Here is a 22,644-nt window from a genome sequence, read left to right as displayed (position 1 = left end):
TATAATATATATAATGTAATATAACTTATCTTGATATGCTGATGCAATATAATATAATGTAGTTATACAATGTTGTTGTACGGTTGTTTCAGTCATGTCCAACTCTTCATTTTCCATATGGGGTTTTCTTGGCAAAGATATTGGAGTGGTTTACCATTTCCTTCTCCAGTTCCTTTTACAGATGAGGAAACTGAGGCAAACAGGATTAAGTGACTTGTCCAAGGTCACACAGTTATTAAGTATCTGAAGCCAAATTGGAATTCAAGTCTTTCTGACTCCAAGACAAGTGCTCTATACACTGTGCCACTTAGCTGTCCAATTATATGATTTGACTTTGTTTTTGTTCAGTTGTGTCTGACTCTTCATGACCCCACTTGGGGTTTTCTTGGTATTGATATACTGGAGTGGTTTGCCATTTCCTTTTCCAGCTCATATTACAGATGATAAACTGAGGCAAATAGGGTTAAGTGACTTTCCCAGGGTCATTCAACTAGTAAGTGCCTGAGGCCAGATTTGAACTCAGGGAGAGAAGTCTTTCTGACTCTAGGCCTGGCACTCCATCCACTGCACCACCTAGTTACCCTATATACTGAATATTATATGATATAATTTAATCTAATTGACATATGTGATATAATATAACAATACAATGTAATAAAACATATCGTGTTATATTATAACATGCATAATAGAGCATAGCATTGTATAGTATAGATAATAAAATTCCCAATTGCACTATATTATTTAGCTCCAGACATTGTCTTCTATTTCCTCTGTGTCCTTAATGCTCTCTAGCGCTATGCATTTGTACATTCAAGAAGTATGCCTTAGTTGTCTACATGGAAAACACTCATAAAGAAAATCATGTCGAAACACAATGGACTAATGTGATTCAGTTAAATAAGCATTTATTAAATGATTCTGATGTGCTGGGGTGAAAGTGACTGGGTCTCTTCTCTTATGGACCTTTCAGTCTAGCATGGAGAGGAAACGTACCAACAAAGATAGTTATAATATATAATATTACATGATGAGTATATCAACATCAGAGAGTTCCAAAGCTAAATCCTGAGGAGAAATGTTTTGTCAGTTGGGAGGATTCTATCAATTAAGCAACAGTTATTTACTAAGATTTATTACTATGTGCCAGGAATTGACACTGACTGGGAAACGCATCCTGGAGTAGGTGGTGGTAGAGTCTCTTTCCCTCCTCCACAAAGCTGCCAGAATGATATTTCCAAACACATCCCGAATATCCTCTTCTCAGAAAGGCTCCAGTGACTCCCCGTGGCCCCTGTCTGTAATCAAGTACAAATTCATCAGCCTGGCAGTTAAGACTCTGTCTACCTTTCCAGACACATTTCATATTACTCACCTTCACAGACTCCATGTTCCATACAAATGGGAAGAACAGTCAGCTGTAGCTTTAACTTGATGTCCCATCTCTGCCTCTGCACAGGCCATCCCTCTCATACCTGGAATGTGCTAACTTTCTTACCACCATGTCTTAGAATCTGTAGCCTTCTTCAGCCTTGACTTGGATCAACTCCTCCTTTACCTTTCCCGATTCCTGTAGTTGAAAGCCCCCCTGTCCCTGTTTCCTTTGTATATCTCTCCTCCCGCCTACCTTAGGGACAGGTAGGTTGTACGGTAGATAAAACTCTGGACCTGAAGTCAGGGACGCTTGAGTTCCAATATGGTCTCAGATGCTTACTAGTTGTGTAACTCTGGGCAAGTCATTTAACCTCTGTCTACCTCAGTTTCCTCATCTATAAAATGAGGATAACAATAGCACCTATCTCCCAGGATTGTTGTGAGGATCAAATGAGGTAATATTTGTAAAATGCAGTATCTGGTACATGGTAGATACTTAATAAACACTTGTTCCCTTCTCCCCTATTTAGTTTTTGTCCCCGGATCCATACTTTCTAGGACATTGCCTTATAAGTAGGCACTTTATGAATGATGATTGAATTGAATTGAAAGATACGTAGGGAGTCAACAAGAGGAAGGGAAAAATTTCAGACATATCATACCTACGATCACAGAGATCTTTGAAACCTCTGTCTGGGAATAACCTTTGAAGTGGTCATGTGTCTATTAAATTTTAAGGTCAGAAGTTTGCAATGATGGAAGAAAAGACTGTCATTTCCTGGGTGCTGAGGCGGTTTTGGGTCGAATCCATTCAAAAAAGAGAAGAACTTCAGCTGGTGGGAGAGATGATTCTTCGGCCAAAGAATGGCATCTGGATTAAGCTGAAGAGGAGAACATAGGAGAGAACCTCAAATTCGATCAATAGTACTGGCAGTTCATCATCTAGCCGGAAAAGAGAGAGAGAGAGAGAGAGAGAGAGAGCGCTTACAAAATTCTTGATGATAAATTGTAAATCCTCTGGTAGAGAACCCATTTCAAAGGTCTGATCTGTCTTGTTTTCATTGGCTTCAGAATTAGAGCTATGAAAGCAAAGTTTGAGTATATCAACTATCAATACAAAAGTTGGTAGTAACCATATCCTTGACACGTTTCCTCAGGTGGTCACTGATGTCAATCACTGGATGAGCAGGTAACAAGTTTCCCAACCTGGAGGATGTAGATCAATTTGTTGTCCTCCATTTATAGATAAATCAAGGAAATCAACATTTTTTTAAAAAAGAGAAATACCAACATTTAATTTTTATTCTTCATAAAAGCACAGATGCTTAAGAAACCCTCTTTTCTTTGTCAGTTATACTTTCTTTGATAGGATCTATCCTAAAGAATAGCTATAGATCCTTTGAGATGAAAGATCTATTTTGTTTTGATATTTGAAAAAAACTAGTATTTTGTTCTTTTGATCTAAGGGATTTAAAATAACTTTTTGAATTATAATAATTCACTTGCAGTAAAATTATTTTAAAGCACTTTATATTTTCAAAGCACTTAATAATCTTTATCAGTTATTTGTAATTTACATAAAGAAACAGATTTTTTAGAGTAAAGGGGATCTCAGAAACTTGCAGCAATCTTCACCCACCACTCCCAAAGAAAGCCATCACCTGAAAGGAAGCAAAAAGCTCTTTGAAGAGCCAAAAACAAATGTCATAAAACAGATGCTTTAAAGCCTATCTACTTTTTTAAAAACTGTATTGATTTCTACTCAGCACATAATTCTAATAAAATTGTTTTTCTAGTTTATTAATCCATAAAAAATCATAAAGTGTGTGGTGTAGAAGGGGGGTGATCAAAATCCTAGTGACAGGTTCACTGATAGTGTAAGAGAGTAAAACGATGAAGTAGACAGAAATATGCCAGATTACCTTAAAATTAGAAGGGAAATATTTCAACCTTTGCTGTTTTCAGGGGTAGGATTCAGTTTGTGAATGTTTGTATATAAAATGTAAGTGGAATGGTTTTGTTTCTCAGTCTAACATGGTCATGGTTATCGTATACCTACTGGGTTGTCTAATAATCATGTATGGGATCTGAAATATTGAAATCAAGGGACTGACTTTTGGAAATAAAGTTTTGTTATTTTTTTTTAATTTCTAAACAGTTCTCTTTATCCCATCTCCTCCACTTACTAAAACAAAGGAAAAAGAAAAGAAAAAGAAAACCTTTGGAATAGATAATAATATCTAATATTTACATAGTATCTACTATGCCAGGCATTGTAAGTGCTTTATAGTTGTTAACTCATTTGATAATGAGATAATAACAACTTCACAATAACACTGAGAGGGAGACACTGTAATTAACCACCATTTTACAGATGAAGAAGCTGAGGCAAACAGGTTAAATGACTTGTCTAAGGTCACATATCTAGTAAGTCTCTGAGGCCAGACCTGAACTCTTGACTCCAGGCCCAGCTCTCTATCCACTGTCTTACCTAGCTGTTCCAAAACACGTAGACACATACACATATACTCACATACATGTGTGTATATGTGTGTATAGTACACATTAAACACACACATATATTTTATAGATATAAAATATGCTATGCATATTATAGAAGTATATTATATATATATATATACAGTATACAGTATATGCAGTATACAGACATGTATAGTTAAGCAAAACAAACTCCCATATTAACCGTGTCCAAAAATACTTGTCTGATTCTGCATTTTAGCCCAGTACCTGACAGGAGGGGAGTAGGAGCATAATTGATTATGTCAATATAATACATATATAAAATATATTAATATCAACATAATTGATTATATCAACTAAAAAAGTTTTAAAAATAATTTGATTATTATCAATAGATGCTGAAAAAGGTTTTGATAAAGTCCAACGCTCATTTCTATTCAAAATGCTTGAAATTACTGGCATAAATGAATTTTTCCTTAAACTGATAAAAAAGCATTTATCTAAAACCATCAGCAAGGATTATTTGTAATAGGGAGAAACTAGAAGCCTTCCCAGTAAGATCAGGCGTGAAACAAGGGTGCCCACTGTCACCAATAGTATTCAGCATTGTATTGGAAATCCTAGCAACAGCAGTAAGAGAAGAAAAAGAAGTAGAAAGGATCAGAATAGGGAATAGTTTTCTTTATGTTAACAATCCCTGCATTCCTGCTATAAATCCCACTTGGTCATGATTGGAACAGTGGATTCCTTCAATCTCCCCCACTCAGCTGTCTGCTGTTCATTAGATGAAAGTTTGTGAGGTGAAAGCTCTTGAGTTGAGATGAAATTTCTTGAGGCCTTGTCTGCCTCTCCACCAAGCTGCCCCTGGGCCTGCTGTCCTCAGGGGATGCTGTCAGTGAAGTTGGCCTGGATGCGTCTACACTTCACTAAGGCCGAACCTCAGCGTCTGGAGGTTTCTCTGAGGTCCTCTCAAGTTGTCGTGGGAGAAGAGCTGCTTTACTCTTTTTCTTTTGCTGCTCTGTGTTTATTTAGTGGTGATTTTCTGTCTGTTTGTGGAGGAAATCTGGAGACCCATTTCAAAGGTCTGATCTGTCTGTTTTCAATGGCTTCAGAATTAGAGCTATGAAAACACAGTTTGGGTATATCAACTATCAGTATAAAAGTTGGTAGTGACCATGTCCTTGAAATGTTTCCTCACAAATGTTGTCTCATCCATCTTGTCATCCTGGATTTCCCATTTAGCATCAGGGATCACTCTCATCCCCTGGGCCATTATATTCTCCAGGTCACTATGTCCCATCTCAGGTAAGTGTTAACATCTCAGTTATAGTCAGACTCCTCTGATTCCAGCCAAGACAAACAGATCACCAAATTCAGTGATTGTGGTAGAACACAAGCAGTCACGTTGCCACCAGCAGCACTTCCCCTTTCTGTCTTTGACCCAACGACACTGGCTTCCTTGCTGTTCCTCAGGGAAGGCACTCCATCTCTCAGCTCCGGCCATTTTCATTGGCTTTCCTCTCTGTTACCTCCAGGATGCTCCTGCCTGACCCCAAGTCAGAAGTCCAACATGAAAAGGTGGCACAGACTATTAAGGAACATTGGGGAAACTGGGCATGTTTGGTCATGAAAAACAAATGAGTCACAGCATAAATACTGTCTGCAAATATTTTAAAGCTGGTCATATACAAAATATAAATGAAAAAAATTTGGAGGGGAGGGCTCTAGAGAGCAGATCTCAGACCAATGGGCAGAAATTATAATGAGGCACATTTTGGTTCAACATAAAGAATAATGTTCTATTAATTTACATTTATTTGGTCTATAAGCTTCACAAAGTACTTTCCTCATGATAACCTTTTTAGGTAGGGAGTACAAGTATTAGTATTCCTATTTTACAGATGCTGAAACCGAGGTTCAGAGAACAAAGTGACTTGCCCAGGCTCATATGACTAGTAAGTATCCGAACCAGGACTTGAAGTCAAAGTCCAATGCCGTTTTGATTGCACAATGTTGCCTCTCTACCACAAAAGAGCTGCTATGACTATTTTAGTACATATGTGTTCTTTTCCTCTTTTTTTGATCTGTTTAGGGCATAGACCAGTAGTGGTATTACTGCACCAAAGGTGTGCATAGTTTAATAGCTTTTTGGCTGTGGCTAGTTTATAGTTCCACAAATAGTACATTAACATACTTGATTTCCAACAGCGTTTGTGAAGTTTGTCATTTTCCTTTTTTTTTTTTAACTTTGTCAGTCTAACGGGTATGAGGTAGAAACTTAGAATTGTTTTAATTTGCATTTCTCTAATTATTAGTGTTTTAGAACACTTTTTAAATATGATTATTAATAGGTTGGATTTCTTCCTCTGAAAACTTTCTGTTTCTCTCTCTTAACTGCTTATCAAATGGAAAATGGCTTCTATTCTTGTAAACTTGAATCAATTCCATATATATCTAAGAAATGAAGCCCTTTCCTCATTTATCTGATTCTCTTCTAATTTGGGCAGCTAGGTGGCACAGTGGATAGTGTACTGGGCCTGGATTCAGGAAGACTTATTTCCCTGAGTTTAAATGTAGCCTCAGACACTTACTAGCTGTGTGACCCTGGGCAAGTCATTTAACTCTGCCTCAGTTTCCTTATCTGTAAAATGAACTGGAGAAGGAAATGGCAAACCACTCCAGTATCTTTGCTAAGAAAACCCCAAATGAGGCTACAAAGAGTCAAACGTGACTGAAAAATGGCTGAACAGCAACTTCTAATTTTGAATACATTGGTATGCAAAAACTTTCAAATTTTATGTAATCAAAATTGTCAATTGTACCTTTTGTGATCCTTTCTATTTCTTATTTGGTCATGAAATCACATTTTATCCATAGATCTGACAGATGTCTTCACTGTTCCTCTAATTTGTTTATGATATAATCTTTTATATCTGTCATGTATCTATTTAGAACTTCTCTTGGCATGTAGTGTAAGATGTTAACCTAAACCTCCTTTCTACCAAATTGCTTTCCAATTTTCCCAATAGTTTCTGTTTAATACCGAGTTCTTGTCCTAATAGTTGAGATGTTCGGGTTTATCAAACATGAGGCTACTGTGCTCTTTTGCTTCTATATATTCTTTCTAATCAGTTCCACTGATCAGCTTTTCTAATTTTTTTTTACCAGTATCAAATTGTTTACATGAGCATTTCTTTGTGATATGGTTTGAGATCTGGTACTGCTAGGGCCCCTTCTTTCCTACCTTTTTTTCATTATTTCCCTTTAAATTCTTGACCTTCTGCTGAGGTGTGGTGATTTCTCTTCCTTTCCAATGGAATTCCAGTTTCTTAGGCAAAAGGCTACTATACTCATGTCACATTTTAAAGTTTACACAGCACTTTATAATTCATTGTCTCAAGCCCCACCAAAAACATGTGAGGTTGGTACAACAGATAGTTTTATCTCCATTTAACAGATGAAGAAACTGAGGCTCAGAGACATCAAGTGATTACTTGTGAGGGTACTATTATGTTACCTAAGTCTACCACCTTGGTGTTTTCTTTGACATCTTACTTGTGCTTACTCAGCATATTCAACTAGTTTAGAAATCTAGTTGTTCCTATTTCCACATCTCCCAAATATATCTCCTTTCCATTCACGTAGCCACAGCCCTCGTTCCAGTCTTCATCATCTCTGGATTATTGCAATTGCCTTCTCACTCGACTCCCTGACTCAAGTCTTTCTTTACTCCAACACATCCTCCACACAGCTGCCAAAGTAATTTTCCTAGAGTGCCAGCTCTGATCATGTCACCCTCTCCTCCTATGCAGTAACCTCCAATGGTTCTCAAATACATCTAGGGTCAAATATAAACTCCTCTGCTTGACATTTAAAGCACTTGACAACCTCGTCTCTTCTTATTTTCATGCATTTCTTAAACATACTCTCCTCTAAGCACTCTTAGTCATATGGGCTAAATGTTTTGTCCCTCACTCACAATGTCCAATCTGCTGTATCTCTGCCTTTGAAACAGACCTGAAACATACCCCCTCCTTGCCTCTACCTGTTAGGACCCCGGACTTTCTTCAACACAAAGTTCAAGTACTAACTTCTTTAAGAAACTTTTGCCGGTCACATCACCACCCTCTCCCTTTCGTTGCTAATGTTTTCCCCTCTTGAATATCTCTATTTATGCACATGTTGTTTTCCCTTTTAGAATATAGGGTCCTTTGCAGCCAATGTGTGTTTTCACTTTTATTCTTTGGTATCTCCAGCATTCAGTCTAGTGCCTGGTAAACAATGAATAAATGCTTGTTGATGGTTTGATTCCTCACCCATGATCACACAGCTAGTCAGAGGTGAGATCTGTACCCAGGGAGCAGGATCCTGGAGAAAGATCACTGGGTCCAAAGTCAAATGACCTGGGTTCAAATCCAACTTGAACTCAATTGGTGAGCCAATTTTAACTTGTTTTTGGTAGGGAGCCAATTGTTAAGGTTTTCAGTATGAGTATTTATGCCTCAGAAATGGGCAAATGCTACAAATCCAGGCTTGATTTATTGTTTTGTTGATTTCCAGACTTAAGAAACCAATGGGGAAAATGTTAGTTATGCAAATTAAACATAAAAAGTGTGTCATGGGTACATTTCTCCACAGCACTTATTGTTAAACATTTACCCACACACACTGTCATCCAAATCCCACCTGTCTCTTGCATCCTATATGAACTTGACAAACCACTTATTAAAAAGCTTTGGATTAAATGAACTCTGAGGTCCTTTCCAGCTTTATAATTCTATGACTCTCAATCTAGCTCTATGGACTCTACCCACCGTGCCCGAACCTCTCCATACTGCTCCAATGGAAAAAGTACAGTCCAACAATGGCAATTTGCTTGCTCTAAAATAACAGAGAATGTTCCCAAAACCTAAAATAATCCAATCCCAGGCCTGTGTTACACAGTCGCAAAGCAAAATAGCTGACATATTAATGAGGGAGGTCGCTGAAACCCAGGAGGGCTGGACATTTATGAAAGATGTTGACAGAGAAAAATGCTGACAGTCAGTTGGCAGAGAATCAGAGTCAATGTTAGAGCCAAGCAAATACGTGCTGCGTCACAGTCCTCTGTATGAAGGGACGACCATCCAACTTTTTAAGTGGAAAGAAGACCCAACCCTTACCACCAGAACCATTGAAGCCTGCAAAATTTCAGGTAGAGAACCTCTCTTATTCTGATCACTTCTCCATAGGCCACTGCTTGAAATGGACTATTTTTTTTGTTTGTTTTGTTTTTTTTTTTTTACTCCATGAAGCGATGTTTTGATTCTAAATCACTGCATATTTAGGAAGCCAAAATGAGCCAAGTGTAAGTGGAAAGATGGCATATAACTCATCTTTTTAAATAAAATGTGTTTTTATTCATTCCGGACTTGTCATTCAATAAATTGTGCATTTTCATATACAAAGTAGAACAGAGAAAGAGGATTGTACATGAAACTGCAAATCTCTACTATGTGTGTGGAAATCATTTTAAAGCCCCCATCGATACAATTTAAAATCAAGCCTGGACAGAAATCACCTAAGCTGTTTCCTCCCTATGAGATCATAACATCTATTACTGATAAATAATAAGTATAAACAGTTGCATGATAATATATATAATATACATATATATAGAGATAGATTTCTCTCTCCATATATATACATATATATATACATTTCCTTCTGTCCCCCTCCCTTCCCCACCAATATTAATAACTAAAGCTATATTGATATAGCTATGTCTACATATATAACTATATCTATTATATAAATATATAATATGGCATACTATGATATGACATAATATTTTATGTTACATTATGTTATGTATCATTTTATAATTTATCATTTTATAATTTAACATTTATAACATTTTATAATTTAATGTTTTACAATATAATATAACATAATGTTATCTAGAGCTAATGTAGAGAGAGCTAAATGTAGACATAGAAATATAGATATGGATATAGATATGTAGCTATGGTTTAGATATTTGGGAAGTAAGTACCCTAAAATGTCCTTTGGAAACATGAAACTAAGAAGCTGGAGGAGGGGGGCTGCTATCACATTAAGTCAATGAGCATTTCTAAGTACCTACTATGTGTCTGGCATGCTGCCAAGAACTGGGAGTTGTTAACTGCTGTTATATTCCATATTTTTCAAAGTGTGCTGAATTTTGTTTTTTTTCAAGTGATAAATCACATAAAATTACTTCTGACCCATCTTCTCAATACCTGGGATTCTGTGCCCAGAATTCATAGCTAACATCTATCAATGGGAAAAGGACAAATGACCACGTTATTGATTTGTTAGATGACTTGGTCACCATAACTCCAGGTTGTGCTTTCTTGGGAGATATCCTAGCCCTTAGACTTGTTCATGTATTTTGTCATTTTAGGATGGATTTCGCATGTCAAGCAGTTTATTTCCTTTTCTTCTTTGCTACGGTGACCAGTGGTAAGTTTAGCTTTAACACCTATCTTACCCAAAGAGAATTTTCCACAGTTGGTAAAGTTGAGAGGGGTGGTTGTCCTAGGCACCAGCCTGTGAAGAGGGCTCATTTCTCTGGGGAGAATAGGAAACTAGAAAGGAGTCTGCTTCTGGGTCTGTGATCATCTGACTCCCCTTCTAGGGACCAGAGGCAAGAACTAATGTATCTGCTCTATAGACTTACTGTCCTTGTCTTTTATCATGAATCAGGGGGAGGGACCCAGAAGTGCAAAATCAGATGGGAGGGGAAGGTCACTGATCCAAAAATCAGACTTTTTAACCAAGAGCTATACTCACAGAGCTATACCTGTTTTTAGAAGTCTTGTTTCATTGTAGCAGAGCACTGACTCGGAAGGTGGAGGACCTGAGTTCAAATCTTACCTCTGATGCTTCCTACCTGTGTGACCTTGGACAAATCACCAAACTTCTCTTGGCCTTGGTTTCTTCATCTATAAAATGGACTAGAATGTATTCAATAGCCTGGATGACTCTTGAGATCCCTTCTAGATTTACATGTCCAAGAAGATCAGTCCTTATTTTTACTACTAGAAGGTGTCGATTTGAATCTGACTATACTCAAGTAGTCCCCAAACAAACATCTGTCTCTTGCAATTTATGGAGAACAGAAATAATAAGATCCTTGGTGGATCTCTGTTGTCACCCACATGGATACTCTCTCAGTTACCTCAGATTATACCCCTTTTATGTCATCTTACTCTGTGAAATTCTTATCTGTCTTGGAGGGCTTCCTCTCTCAATTCTCAATCTCTCTCTGTCTCTGTCTCTGTCTCTCCCTGTCTGTCTCTCTCTGTCTTTGTCTCTCTCTCTCTCCATATCAGACTTTCCAATGTGCCACTTCAATTGTTTATCTATAGTCATTAAACACAGACCCAATGTGTTATTCCACTGCTCAATGAACTGTAGTGGCTCCCTATTCCCTATAGCATCAAATGCATCCTCTTCTATGAAACATTGGAAGTTCTTTATAATCTGATTCTAACTTGCCTTTCCAGAGTCATTCCATATGAATCCCCTTTATGAACAATATGGTAAAGGCAAACCAGTTCTTTTGCTGTTCCTCACACCTAATTTCCCATTTCCTCTTTCCATGCCTTTGCCCAACCTATTTCTCATACCTGTAATGCTCTCTCCCCACCACCCCTCACTTCTTGGAGTCCTTGGTTTTCTTCAAATTTCAGATCTTACATGGTCTTTCCTGATCACTCTGGCTACTAGTATTTCAACCTCCTTCCCAATACCTTGCAAAAAAAATACTTTGCACTTACTTTGAATATGTTTTGTATATGCCTCTCCAGGGGGATGTAAGCACCTCAGGGGCAGGAACACTCTTTATATTTGATCTCCGGTGCCTAGCACAGTGCCTGGCACTGTGCCTAATAAATGCTTGTGGATTGATTGACTGAAAGTCACCTATCCATTACCAGCTCTACCTCCATGTTTGGTCATTTCATGAGCACACCTCTAGATGTTGGTGGATGAATGAACATGTATTCTCCATGGATATTTAGGAGTTATGCACAGATAATTTAGTCCTAAGAAATTTTACATATGTGTGTGTGTGTGTGTGTGTGTACTTGGTCAATGTTTGGACTTTGATTGACTCAGAGTGAATGTAAATAGGAATTGTTTATGTTTTGGCCAGAAACCCTGAGGGTCTTCCCTTACCGGTTTGATTTTTTTTTTTCTCGACTAGATTAAAGAGGTTCTTTGACTCATTTTTTAAAAATCTAGCCTTAATCACTAAAGGGGCATTGCCTCAATCAAACTGAGACCTGCTAAAGACCTTAGCTTTAAAAAACCAAGGTCTTCCACTGCATTTGGGGCCCTCTCCAGTTGTGCTGATGTGTATCTGGCCACTGGACCCAGATGGCTCCAGAGGAGAAAGTGAGGCTGGTGATTTTGCACAGCCCTCCCTCACTTAAATCCAATTCACTTGCAACTCATGGCATCATCTTCCTAATGTCACAGCCTTCTTTGAGAATGAAGGACAAGCAACAACAATCCTGTGTGTATATATGTATACGTGTACATGTGTGCCTATATACACACATATATCTTTTATTTGGTTACTTCAGCCTCTGCGAGAAATCATAACTCATTCTAGTACTCTATGCAAGTTTGGTTAAGCAGATGATTCCTAGCATGTGGGGACCTGCCATCAATTGTTGGATTAGGTGGAGGGAAATTTATTGGGGTCTTTTGATCTAATTCAATAATCATTTGTTTTAAGTGCCTGTTACTGTTTTTGCTAGGTACCAAATTAGGTGCTAGGGGTACAAAGGCAAAAACCATTTTTACTGGATGTATACAACAGAGACACCAGCAATTTAAGATATCTACCAGTAAATAAGTTCAAGATAATTTGAAAGGACAGAGAACACTCAGGGGTGAGCTGGAGCCAGCTAGGCTGATTGTTAAATTTTTGTAGTGAGCATCCATACCTCATAAATTGACAAATACTACAAACCAGGACTTGATTTATTGTTTTAGTGATTGACTAGACTTAAGAAAGTAATGGAGAAAATGTTAATAAAGCAGATTCAACTTAAAAGTGTATACTGTCTATATATATATTTTTTCTTTTGGAGGGCTGGTTGTTAAACATTTACCAGCTCACCCTGAGAACACTAATAACTTAGGGGACTGAATAAGGCTTTCCCTGGAGGTGGTACCTCATCTGAGCCTTAAACGAAGCTGAGGATTCTGAGGTGAATATAAGAAGGGAGTGCATTCTGGGTAAGGTGAAGAGACATGGAGATGAGGAGCAAAATAATGAGCTCAGAGAACGTGGCATAGTCATTAGAGTGCTGCACCTGGAGATGGGAAGATTTCCATTCAATTTCTGCCTCAGACACTTGCTGCTCATGTGTTCGACTCTTTGTGACCCCATTTGCGGTTTCCTTGGCAGAGACACTGGAGTGATTTATTTACCATTGCCTTCTGCAGCTCATTTTACAGGTGAGGAAACTGAGGCAAACAGAGTTAAGTGACTTGTCCAAGGTCACAGAGCTAGTAAGTGTCTGAGGCTAGATTTGAACTCAGGAAGAGGAATCTTCCTAACTCCAGGCTGGGCACTCTATCCACTTTACCACCTAGCTGCCCCTCAGACACTTACTAGCTGTAGAACCCTGGGCAAGCCACTGAACCCCTGTCAGCCTCAGTTTCCTCATCTGCAAAATGAGAATAATAATAGCATTAACCTTCCAGGATTGTTGTGAGGATCAAATGAGATCCTATGTATAAGAAAGCACTATATAAATGCTAATTATTATTAGGGCAATTTGGTTGCAAAGAGGAGATTGTGAGGGTAGTGTTATGAAAGAAGTCCTGGCAGATGGGTGGGAGTCTAATAATAATAACAATAATAATAGCTATGTATCAGTTGCTTTACAAATATGATCTCATTTGATCTTTGCAACAACTCTGGGAGGTAAATGCTATTGTTATCATCCTTATTTTACAGGGGCTAACAGAGGTTAAATGATTTGCCCAAGGTCACCCAGCTGGTAGGTTCTGAAGTCACATTTGAACTCAGGTCTTTCTGACTGCAGGGTCTGTGCTGTCTCATTGCCAAATGACTTCATTCTATGTAGGGAATTACAGCCATATCTTAATTGGGGTTGTGGTGGGGGGAGGAGATTGCTAAGAATGGAGAGGGGGTGGGGAAGGAGATAATGTTGGGGGAAGAGGTAAATAAGAGGGCACTCGAGCACATTCCTTGCCAGCCGTGCCAGATTAACGTTCTCCTCTGATTCTATTACAGACTGTGTGACTCAGTTTTATGAAAACACCTTCTTTAAAGGAGGAGATGTGGGTGCGGTGCACACCCCAACTGCTGACGACTGCCAGAGAGTATGCACCTTCCACCCCAGGTGTATACTGTTTAGCTTTCTACCTGCAAACGCCATTAATGATGAGAACAGAAGGTAAAAGGCTTGGTGTGCGTTATCAGAGAAACCGATCCCCCCTTCCCCGACCCTCGCCCAATGATGCTCATTGGTTTTGAAGTCTGAGTACATGGGTTCGGATCCTGGTTCTACCACTTCTGCATCTACATGTGTGACCTTGAGCAAGTTACTTAGCCTCTCTTTGCCTCAGTATCCTCATCTGTAAAATGAAGGAGTTAGACTAGATGTGCCAGACACTGCTCTAAGCATTTTATCTCATTGACAAAGCTATATGGTAGATAGCCTAATAACTTAACTTAATTCACTGATCTTAACCTAGGATGAACCTTGGATTGTAGACACATAGTCAGTCACTTCTATCTTTCCTTTCATTTTTGATTTTGTGTCCCAAGTGTCGAGCACTAAGTAGGCTTTTATTAAAGGCCGCAACATTTATTAAGTGCTTACTAATTAGTGTCACTAATTAGTGACACTAACAAGTGTCAGGTAGTGGAGATTCAAAGATAGGCAGAACAAACAAACAAAAATGGTCCCCACCTACATGGTGCTCACATTCTAATGAGAAAGGAGGGGGTGCCTATATGCACAAAATTTTATATAGAGAGTATATACTATGTAAATGAAAGGTAATCCCATTAGTAAGGCACTAGCATTTGGTGGGTGGGTGGGGGTATCTAGAAAGGCCTCTTAAACAAGAGGAAATATAAGCTGAGTCTTGAAGGAAAAATGATAGAAGCCAGAAAGGAGAGCATTTTAGGCACGGGGAACACTCAGTAAAAAAGGTACAAAGATGGAGTGCTGTGCTCAAGAAACAGCATGAAGGCCAGTGCTGCTGCATTGCAGATTTTGTGGGAGTGAAGTGTTAGAAGACTGGAAAACTAGGGAGGGCATAGGTTGATAAGGATGTTACATGCCAAGCAAGGGATTTTAGATTTGATCTTGGAGATAATAGGATGCCACTGGAATTTGCTGAGTAAGGGAGTCATCTTGTGTAAGGCAGAGGAGCCAACCACACTTTTGCAGTATTCTAGGAAAAGGATGATGGGAGTTTGAGTCAAGGTGGCAGCAATGTGAGTGTAGAGAAGGAAGCTTATATGAGATGTATGGTGAAGATTGAGATGAGAAAACTTGGCAATAGATCTGTGTGAGGGGTGGTGGTGGGGTGAGTGTAAGCAAGTTGCTGAGAATAACTCTGAAGTAATGGGAGAATAGTGATATCATTGACAGGAATAGGAAATAGCAAGAGATGAGGGTTTGATGAGATTAATAGTGAGTTCTGCTTTGGACATGCTGAGTTGAGATGTCTGTAGGACAGCCAGTTCAAGATACTCAAGAAGAATTTGGACTGATGCTTGGGAGAAAGGTTAGGGCTGGATATATGGATCTGAGAATAGTCTTCATAGAGCTGATGTTGAACCCATGAGGACAGATGAAATCACCAAGCAGAATAATATAAAAGAAGAAGAGGATATAGGACACAGCCTACTCATGGTTAGTAGACATGACCTTGGAGGAAGATCCAGCAAAGAAGACTAAGAAGTGGGTCACAACCACACTTGAGATTCAAATTTTCACAATCCTTATCTTTTGCTATGCCTGCTCTCTACCCTGATCTTATATTGGATGATCTGATTTACCTCATTAATCTCTGATTTTCACACCTAAAATTTTAGACTCTAATTAAGGGCCTTTTTTCCCTGTGCCAGATGGGTCATGATCTGCATGAGTGGAAAGCCCAAAGTGATGAAATCATATATCTTTGGAAGTATTGAAGCAAAGTTGTCAGGGCCTTTTCCCATCCCTTCAGTCAGGAAAGACCTTGTGTTCCACCTATCTTAGGTGGCAATTTGTGTTGTGTCACTCTAATCAATCATTCAGTTGATCAATAAACATTTGTTAAGCACCTACCTTGTGCCAGGTACTGTGTTAAGTGCTGAGAATACAAAAAGAGGCAACAGACAGTCCTTGCCCTCACAGAGCTTACAATCTAAGGGAGGAGTCAACATACAAACAAATATACAATTACAGAAGTAATTGATCAACGTTTATTTTTTAAGTACTTACTTAATTGACTAGATGTCAATCATTGGTCCAAGTGCTAGGAATGCAAAGAAAAAGAAAAACAGTATTTAATATGTGTTATTGTTCATTACAGTTATCTGTACATAGGCTATTTGTCCCTGCTTGACTATATGCTCCAGGAAGGTAGGGACCATGCCTTCTCTAAACTTTGTTATCTCCTCTAGTGAAGTGTTCTGACCTCAATGACTTATTGAATAGAATTAAAATAAATAGAATATTACTTTCTGACAAATATTCTTTTTTGGTCAGTGTCAGAAAAGGTGTAATGGATTTTCTGTCCATTAAAAATGTTTTAAAATACCCAAATTCAGGGCATTTTATAAAGGACATATGAGGAAAGATGTTATCTACATCCAGAGAAAGAACCGATAAATAGAAGTATGTATAGAATAATGTTACATATGTGTGTATATAAATAAGCATATATGTATGTATACACACATATACATATACATATATGTATATGTACATATACACATGATTGTGCCTAATAGTAGCCACCTCGGGGTGGGGGAAGAAAAAAAAGGAAAAAAAAGAAATTTACATGATAATTTTGTTGTGTATTTGAAAGGAATAGCAAGTTGTGCCTAGTAGATTTTCAGTTTCACATGCAATCATCTTTTTTATTGTATTATGTTATGAAAAGGTTATTTATTCTATAAATTAAATATAAAATAAATCTTTTAAAAACATTAATTATAGATAAGTTAGTAGTTTTAAATGTGTTGATAGTTTTGTAGGTATAATAATTGATATAATTATAAATTATTTGTCCATATACTTATCCATTTTCACTAAGTGATGCCCCTCCTTTCCCACAGGTTTGGCTGTTTCTTAAAAGACAGTGTTACTGGAACTCTTCCAAGAATGACTAGGACAAATGCAATTTCTGGGCATTCTTTAAAAGAATGTGTTTATCAAAGAAGTGGTAAGTTGTAGTTTACTTGTTTCAATTGGTATTTAGTTCTAACATGCTTTACCTAGTATTCCTTCCTTTCTTTTTCTTCCTTCCTTTCTTTCTTTTTTCTTTCATTCTTTCTTTTCTCTCTCTCTGTCTTTTTATCTCTGTCTCTCTGTCTGTCTTTCTTTCCTTGCCAGTTGGTTATGGAGCCTCATACATTTGTGGAAGGCAGTCCCCCTGAGAGTTTCTTTTTTTGTTTTGAATAGATTTTTGTGGTACTATTTGTTATAACATTGTCTACATTTCCTCTCTACCCCTGCCATCCCTTATAAGAAAGAATTTAAAAACAAGAAAAAAAGTCAACAAAACCAATCAACACATCAAAAAAATAATATTACATGCAATATTAACTCAGTCAAGAAATATTTATCAAGCACCTACTATGTTCATTGCACTGTGCTAAGCTCTGAAGATACATGGAAAGACAAAAGATAATCCCTGCCCTCAATGAGTTCACTATCTAATATTCTATACTTGTAGACTCCTACATCTGCAAAGGAGAGGAGAAGGAGGTATTCTTTGGGGAAAAATATTCTACTGGATAAAACACCATGTGGTTTTGTTTGGATTTCTTTTCTTCTACTTTCCATACATAGTAGATGGATCCTCTGGGAATTCTCTATGGTGACTAGTGATATAGGAGTCAATCAATTTCTAACTACAATTGAGCACAGATTATGTTTGAGACACTGTTCTAGGCACGGTAATGTTCTCCAAAGCCACAGAGATGACACTGATGAATAGGTATCTAGCTAAAGAATATTTATCCAATTTTAGACCTTAGTCACACAGTCACTATATGGCAGAGCTGGGACTTAAACCCACATCTTCCTGACTCTGATAGCTCTCTCTTATACTGTACCATAGCTGCCTCCCCCGTTTTAGAGATGAAGAAGTGACCAGCTTAGAGTCACACAGCTAGTAAGGTTCATTACTTACTGGTAACGAAAATGTCAAATATAAATGGATTATGTGGAGCAATTAAAAGAAGAGGTTTTAAATGCACAAATTAAAAGTAAAGGAAATTTGTAGAAAGACGCTATTTGCATCCAGAGAAAGAACTGAAAAATAGAGGTATGGCTAGAATACTTTAACATATATATATATATATATATATATGTATGTATGTATGTATGTATGTATGTATACATGTATATATGTACACACATGCACACACATATATACATATATACACATACATATACACACACATACATATATGCATATGCATACACACATATGTATGCCTATTTGTGTCTCATGGTAGCCATCTCTAGGGTGGAGGAGGGAGGAAAGAAGAAAAAGGAAAAAAAAAGAAATTTGCGTGACAACTTTGTTGTATATTTGGAGAGAATAGCAAGTCATACATGGTAGATTTGCAGTTTCATGTGCAATCATCTTTTTTATTGAACTGTATTGTGGGAATGCTTGTTTTGTTCCATGACTTGACAATAAAATTTAAAAAAGAAGAGATTTTTCTAATGGTGCATTGAAGATGAAATACTTTCTTTTAGGGCCATTGATTAAAGGGGTTACATTATTCCAGTTAGGAAACTGCATTAGTTCTGTTTGTTATGTTTCTACAGCTTGTAGCAAGGAGAAACATGTAGGACTTGATATGAGAGGAGTGAATTTCAATGTAACCAAGGTGAACACTGTTGAAGAATGTCAAAAACAATGTACAAACCATGCCCTCTGCCAATTTTACACATATGCCACACAGACATTCCACAGACCGGAGTATCGGTGAGCAGCAATCTTCCTTAAAGATTCTGTTAAGGATTTTAATTTAAGGCTCAACTAACTCTTTTTCAAATCTGAATGAAAGACGTTCCAATCTCACTTTTCTTCTTTTTGGGATTCTTGAAATAGCAGCTATCTTTGTGGGTGGGGTTTGGTGGTAGTTCAGTGAAGTCGACAATGGTATAGAGTATTTATATTTTCATAAGTGTCGAAGCTAAATGGTCAAGCATGGTTCATTACTGGGCCTGAAAGCATTCCAGTCTCCTCATCATCCAAGGAATGACCATTTTAGAATTCTGTTCTAGTTGATGGGTTTGCTATGCCACACTAGATAGAAAATTCACAAGAGTCAAGACAAGACAAGTTAACAAGCACCTGCTAAGTGCTGGGGACACAAAAGTTAAAAACAAAACAAAACAAAACAAAACAAAACTTGTCCCTGTCCTCAAGAAGCTCAAAGTCTATTGGAAGAAATAATATGCAAACAACTATGAACAAACAAGATATAGAGAGCATAAATTATAGATGATAATAGAGAGAAGGGCCTAGCATGAAGGGGGATTTGTAAACAAGAAAACTTAACAATGAAGACAAATCAAAATAAGTCCCTTCCTTTAAGGAGTTTGTATTCAACATCACCATTGCAAAATATTTTTCATCTCAACTGATTCTCACAGCAACCCTGTGAAGTGGGCAGTATAAATATATCATCCCACTTGACAGATGGAAAAACTGAGGTGTACCAGAGTAAAGTGAATTTCCTAAGATTGGAGCCAAGACTCAAGCCCAGGTGTCTTGAGTCTCAGCTAAATAACCTTTCAAACACAAGATATTTTTTCTTCTCTCTTCCAGGCTAGCAACAGGATCTGTTCAAGGCAATGTTCTAGGCATGGTAATGCTGTTAAAGGTCTATGGGTAGGGTATCAATGCATAAATTTTTGACTGTAGCTTAGTCCAATTTTGGACATGGTCACGTAATTATGTGTGTAAAGGTGGAGCCTGACCCTAAACCTGTTCCTAGTCTATCTATTCCTTGTTTCTTTCCACCATTCCACCCATGTTATGATTTCCAAATGCTTCATCTCTCGTGGTATCATCACCAGGATCATCTTATTGCCGTGATCATTGTTACTGTAATTTTCTGTGGGGATTTGCCAAGGGAGGGGAATCAAACCATGTTGCAGGTGGAAGTGTTAATTGCACTGCTGAACACAGCTTACTTTATTTTGTGACAATATTCAGAATGCAAAGAACAGATATCAAACAAAATCATCAATGAGCTTTCTTTCCTTCTTGCTCAGAAACATATGTCTGCTGAAGCACAGCCAGTCAGGATTCCCTGACACCATCAAGACGCTGGAAGGCTTGGTGTCAGGATTCTCCCTGAAGCCCTGTGGACTTTCTGATATGGGTAATTACTTATATATCCACCATTCCACATGATTTCTTGTACAGAGAACAAGGAACACTTGGACAGAGCTTATACCTAATGTGGCAGAGAGCAAAGGTTACTATAACTTGGACTAATGGGACTCTATCTCCTGGGATGGATGGATAATTCACCTGGCATTATTGAAAGGATTATCTCTAATGCTCATTTTAATTCATGTATCTATAGATAACATTAATTATGGTAACATTATTAAAACCAGAGAAGCTGCAGCAAGGCCAGGGGGCTATCTCCCTTTTTCGTCAGCCCTCATTCAATATCTTCACACTGATCCCTCTTTTCCCAAGACAATCCTCTCTGGCCCCCAAATTGCCTGGGATGTCCTCTCAATTTCCTGCCCACTGTCAAAACTTCCTATCCCCAGTAAGTGATAATGCATCAGCACAAATTCTGATATTCCTGACAAATGGAATGCATGAACTAGGTTTTCAACATCATTGTAGATTTAGAGCTATAAGGGACCCCAGAAGTCATCTAGTTGAATCCCCTCATTTTACCATCATGGAAACTGAGTTCCAGAGAGGTTAAGCGATTAACCTGAGGTCACACAGATGAGTAAGTAGTAAACCCCGTATTTGAACCTATATCTTCTGGCTCCAGATGCAATCCTCATTCCTTTGCACCACACGGTGCTTTCATGGTGTGATACTGATGTACCCCAAGGGAATCTGTGATGCAAAGAGTTAACTAGGGCTGATGCTAGGCTGAGGAAGGGGTAGGGGACAGGTCAGAGGATCTGGGGAAGTAGATGTCAGTAAGAAGAGTACCTTGTTCACTTAATATACTATATTTTCCATAGTAGACAGGAGGAAGGTCTGATTACTAGTACTGGTAGAAAACACAGGCCAACTCAACATAGGGAGCTAGGCCGTTTGTTTATTAGCTGTTTTTTTTTTTTTTTTGGCTAGGCAATGGGGTTAAGTGACTTGCCCAGGGTCACACAGCTAGTAAGTGTTATATGTCTGAGGCCAGATTTGAACTCAGGTCCCCCTGAATCCAGGCCCGGTGCCCTATCCACTTCGCCACCTAGCTGCCCCCTTTTATCAGTTTTTTTTTAAAGAAGAGACTAAACCATGAGGAGGAGAATAAGTTGAGGTCCAAAGTTCACAGGGCTAAGACCCAAGCAGTGGAAGTCCAGAAGGTATGTTGGAACATGCAGAGAGTGATATGAACAAAAGTTCTGAGATATGGCATGACCAAAGGCCAGTGAGAGTGGTGCTTCATTGGCTGCCACAGACATTTCTGGTTCCTTTTCCTCTTCTCATACTTTAAGGGGAGTGTTTTCACTGGGTCCTTATATGTGAATGGGAACTGAGAGAGGGTGGAGACTTCAGATAGGACAATAGATAAGTTAGTTTTGTCAGGGGGGATTTCTGCATCCCTTCTATATCATCTCATCCCCCACTTCATCTTTTGCTTTTGTGTTCATGTCCTCTAACTCAGTGTCAGGCACATAGTAGGTGTTAAAATACCCATTGATTGATTGCTTGTAAGACTGTTCATGAAACAAATTAAAACATTTGAATGAAGATTTTTGAGAAATATCTGAGAAAACAGGATCTTTTAGGCTGACTTCAAGTTAGGGTTAAAAATCATTGAAATTTTATGATCTAAAGAATTGGCTAATGGCTATCCTCACAGGCTTCCTTCTTCAACTTTCTATTTTAGGCAAATTTTACAAATTATCAGCATAATCATCCCCTTAACACTTACTCCACTGTCTCATTCTGATGTCATCCTTCAGCTGAGACTGCTGTCTCTTCAAAGTTACTAACAGTCTCTTAATTGCCAGGTCTAATGGCCTTTTCTCAGACCCCATCCTTCCTGACTCTGCAGTTTTTGACACTGTTGATCACCCTCTCCTCCTCATAATCTCTCCTGGTTCTCCTCCTTCCTGTCTACCTGATCCTTCTCAAGTCTCCTCTGGATTTTCATCCAGATCATGCCTACTTACTGTGGGTATTCCTCCAGGTCTCTATCTTGAACTTTGCTCTTTTATCTCTCTTTACTGTCCTGCTTGTAATCTGACTAGCACCATGAGTTCAATTATGGTCTTTATGCTGATGATTCTTAGATCTGTTTATTCAGCCTTATCTAACCTTTCTCCT

The 22,644-nt window shown here is 38.2% G+C and overlaps 2 protein-coding genes across 3 annotated transcripts in view; both read left to right on the top strand.

Moving 5' to 3' along the window:
• LOC114024303 (cytochrome P450 4V2) overlaps window positions 1–3,521 on the top strand; it is a 33,288-nt gene extending 29,767 nt beyond the window's left edge. The window contains exon 11 of the mRNA XM_027837299.1: window positions 2,113–3,521. Within this exon, the coding sequence (XP_027693100.1) occupies window positions 2,113–2,273 (161 nt within the window). The 3' untranslated portion in view covers window positions 2,274–3,521. The remainder of the gene's footprint in view (window positions 1–2,112) is intronic.
• A 5,271-nt stretch (window positions 3,522–8,792) lies between these two features.
• Window positions 8,793–22,644, top strand: part of LOC114024506 (plasma kallikrein-like) — a 32,868-nt gene continuing 19,016 nt past the window's right edge. Inside the window, exons 1-6 of one of the 2 annotated variants that reach the window (XM_027837522.1) lie at window positions 8,793–9,049; window positions 10,280–10,338; window positions 14,156–14,318; window positions 17,204–17,310; window positions 18,930–19,089; window positions 20,388–20,497. In XM_027837522.1, the coding sequence (XP_027693323.1) occupies window positions 10,281–10,338; window positions 14,156–14,318; window positions 17,204–17,310; window positions 18,930–19,089; window positions 20,388–20,497 (598 nt within the window). In that variant the 5' untranslated portion in view covers window positions 8,793–9,049; window position 10,280. The remainder of the gene's footprint in view (window positions 9,050–10,279; window positions 10,339–14,155; window positions 14,319–17,203; window positions 17,311–18,929; window positions 19,090–20,387; window positions 20,498–22,644) is intronic. The other variant, XM_027837521.1, reaches the window with a different exon arrangement.

The sequence above is a fragment of the Vombatus ursinus genome, unplaced genomic scaffold (genome assembly GCF_900497805.2).
Source record: "Vombatus ursinus unplaced genomic scaffold, bare-nosed wombat genome assembly UNPS02014821.1, whole genome shotgun sequence".
NCBI classification, from domain to species: Eukaryota; Metazoa; Chordata; class Mammalia; order Diprotodontia; family Vombatidae; genus Vombatus; species Vombatus ursinus.
Note: the sequence above shows the minus strand (reverse complement) of the source record. Positions and strands in the feature narration are given on the sequence as shown.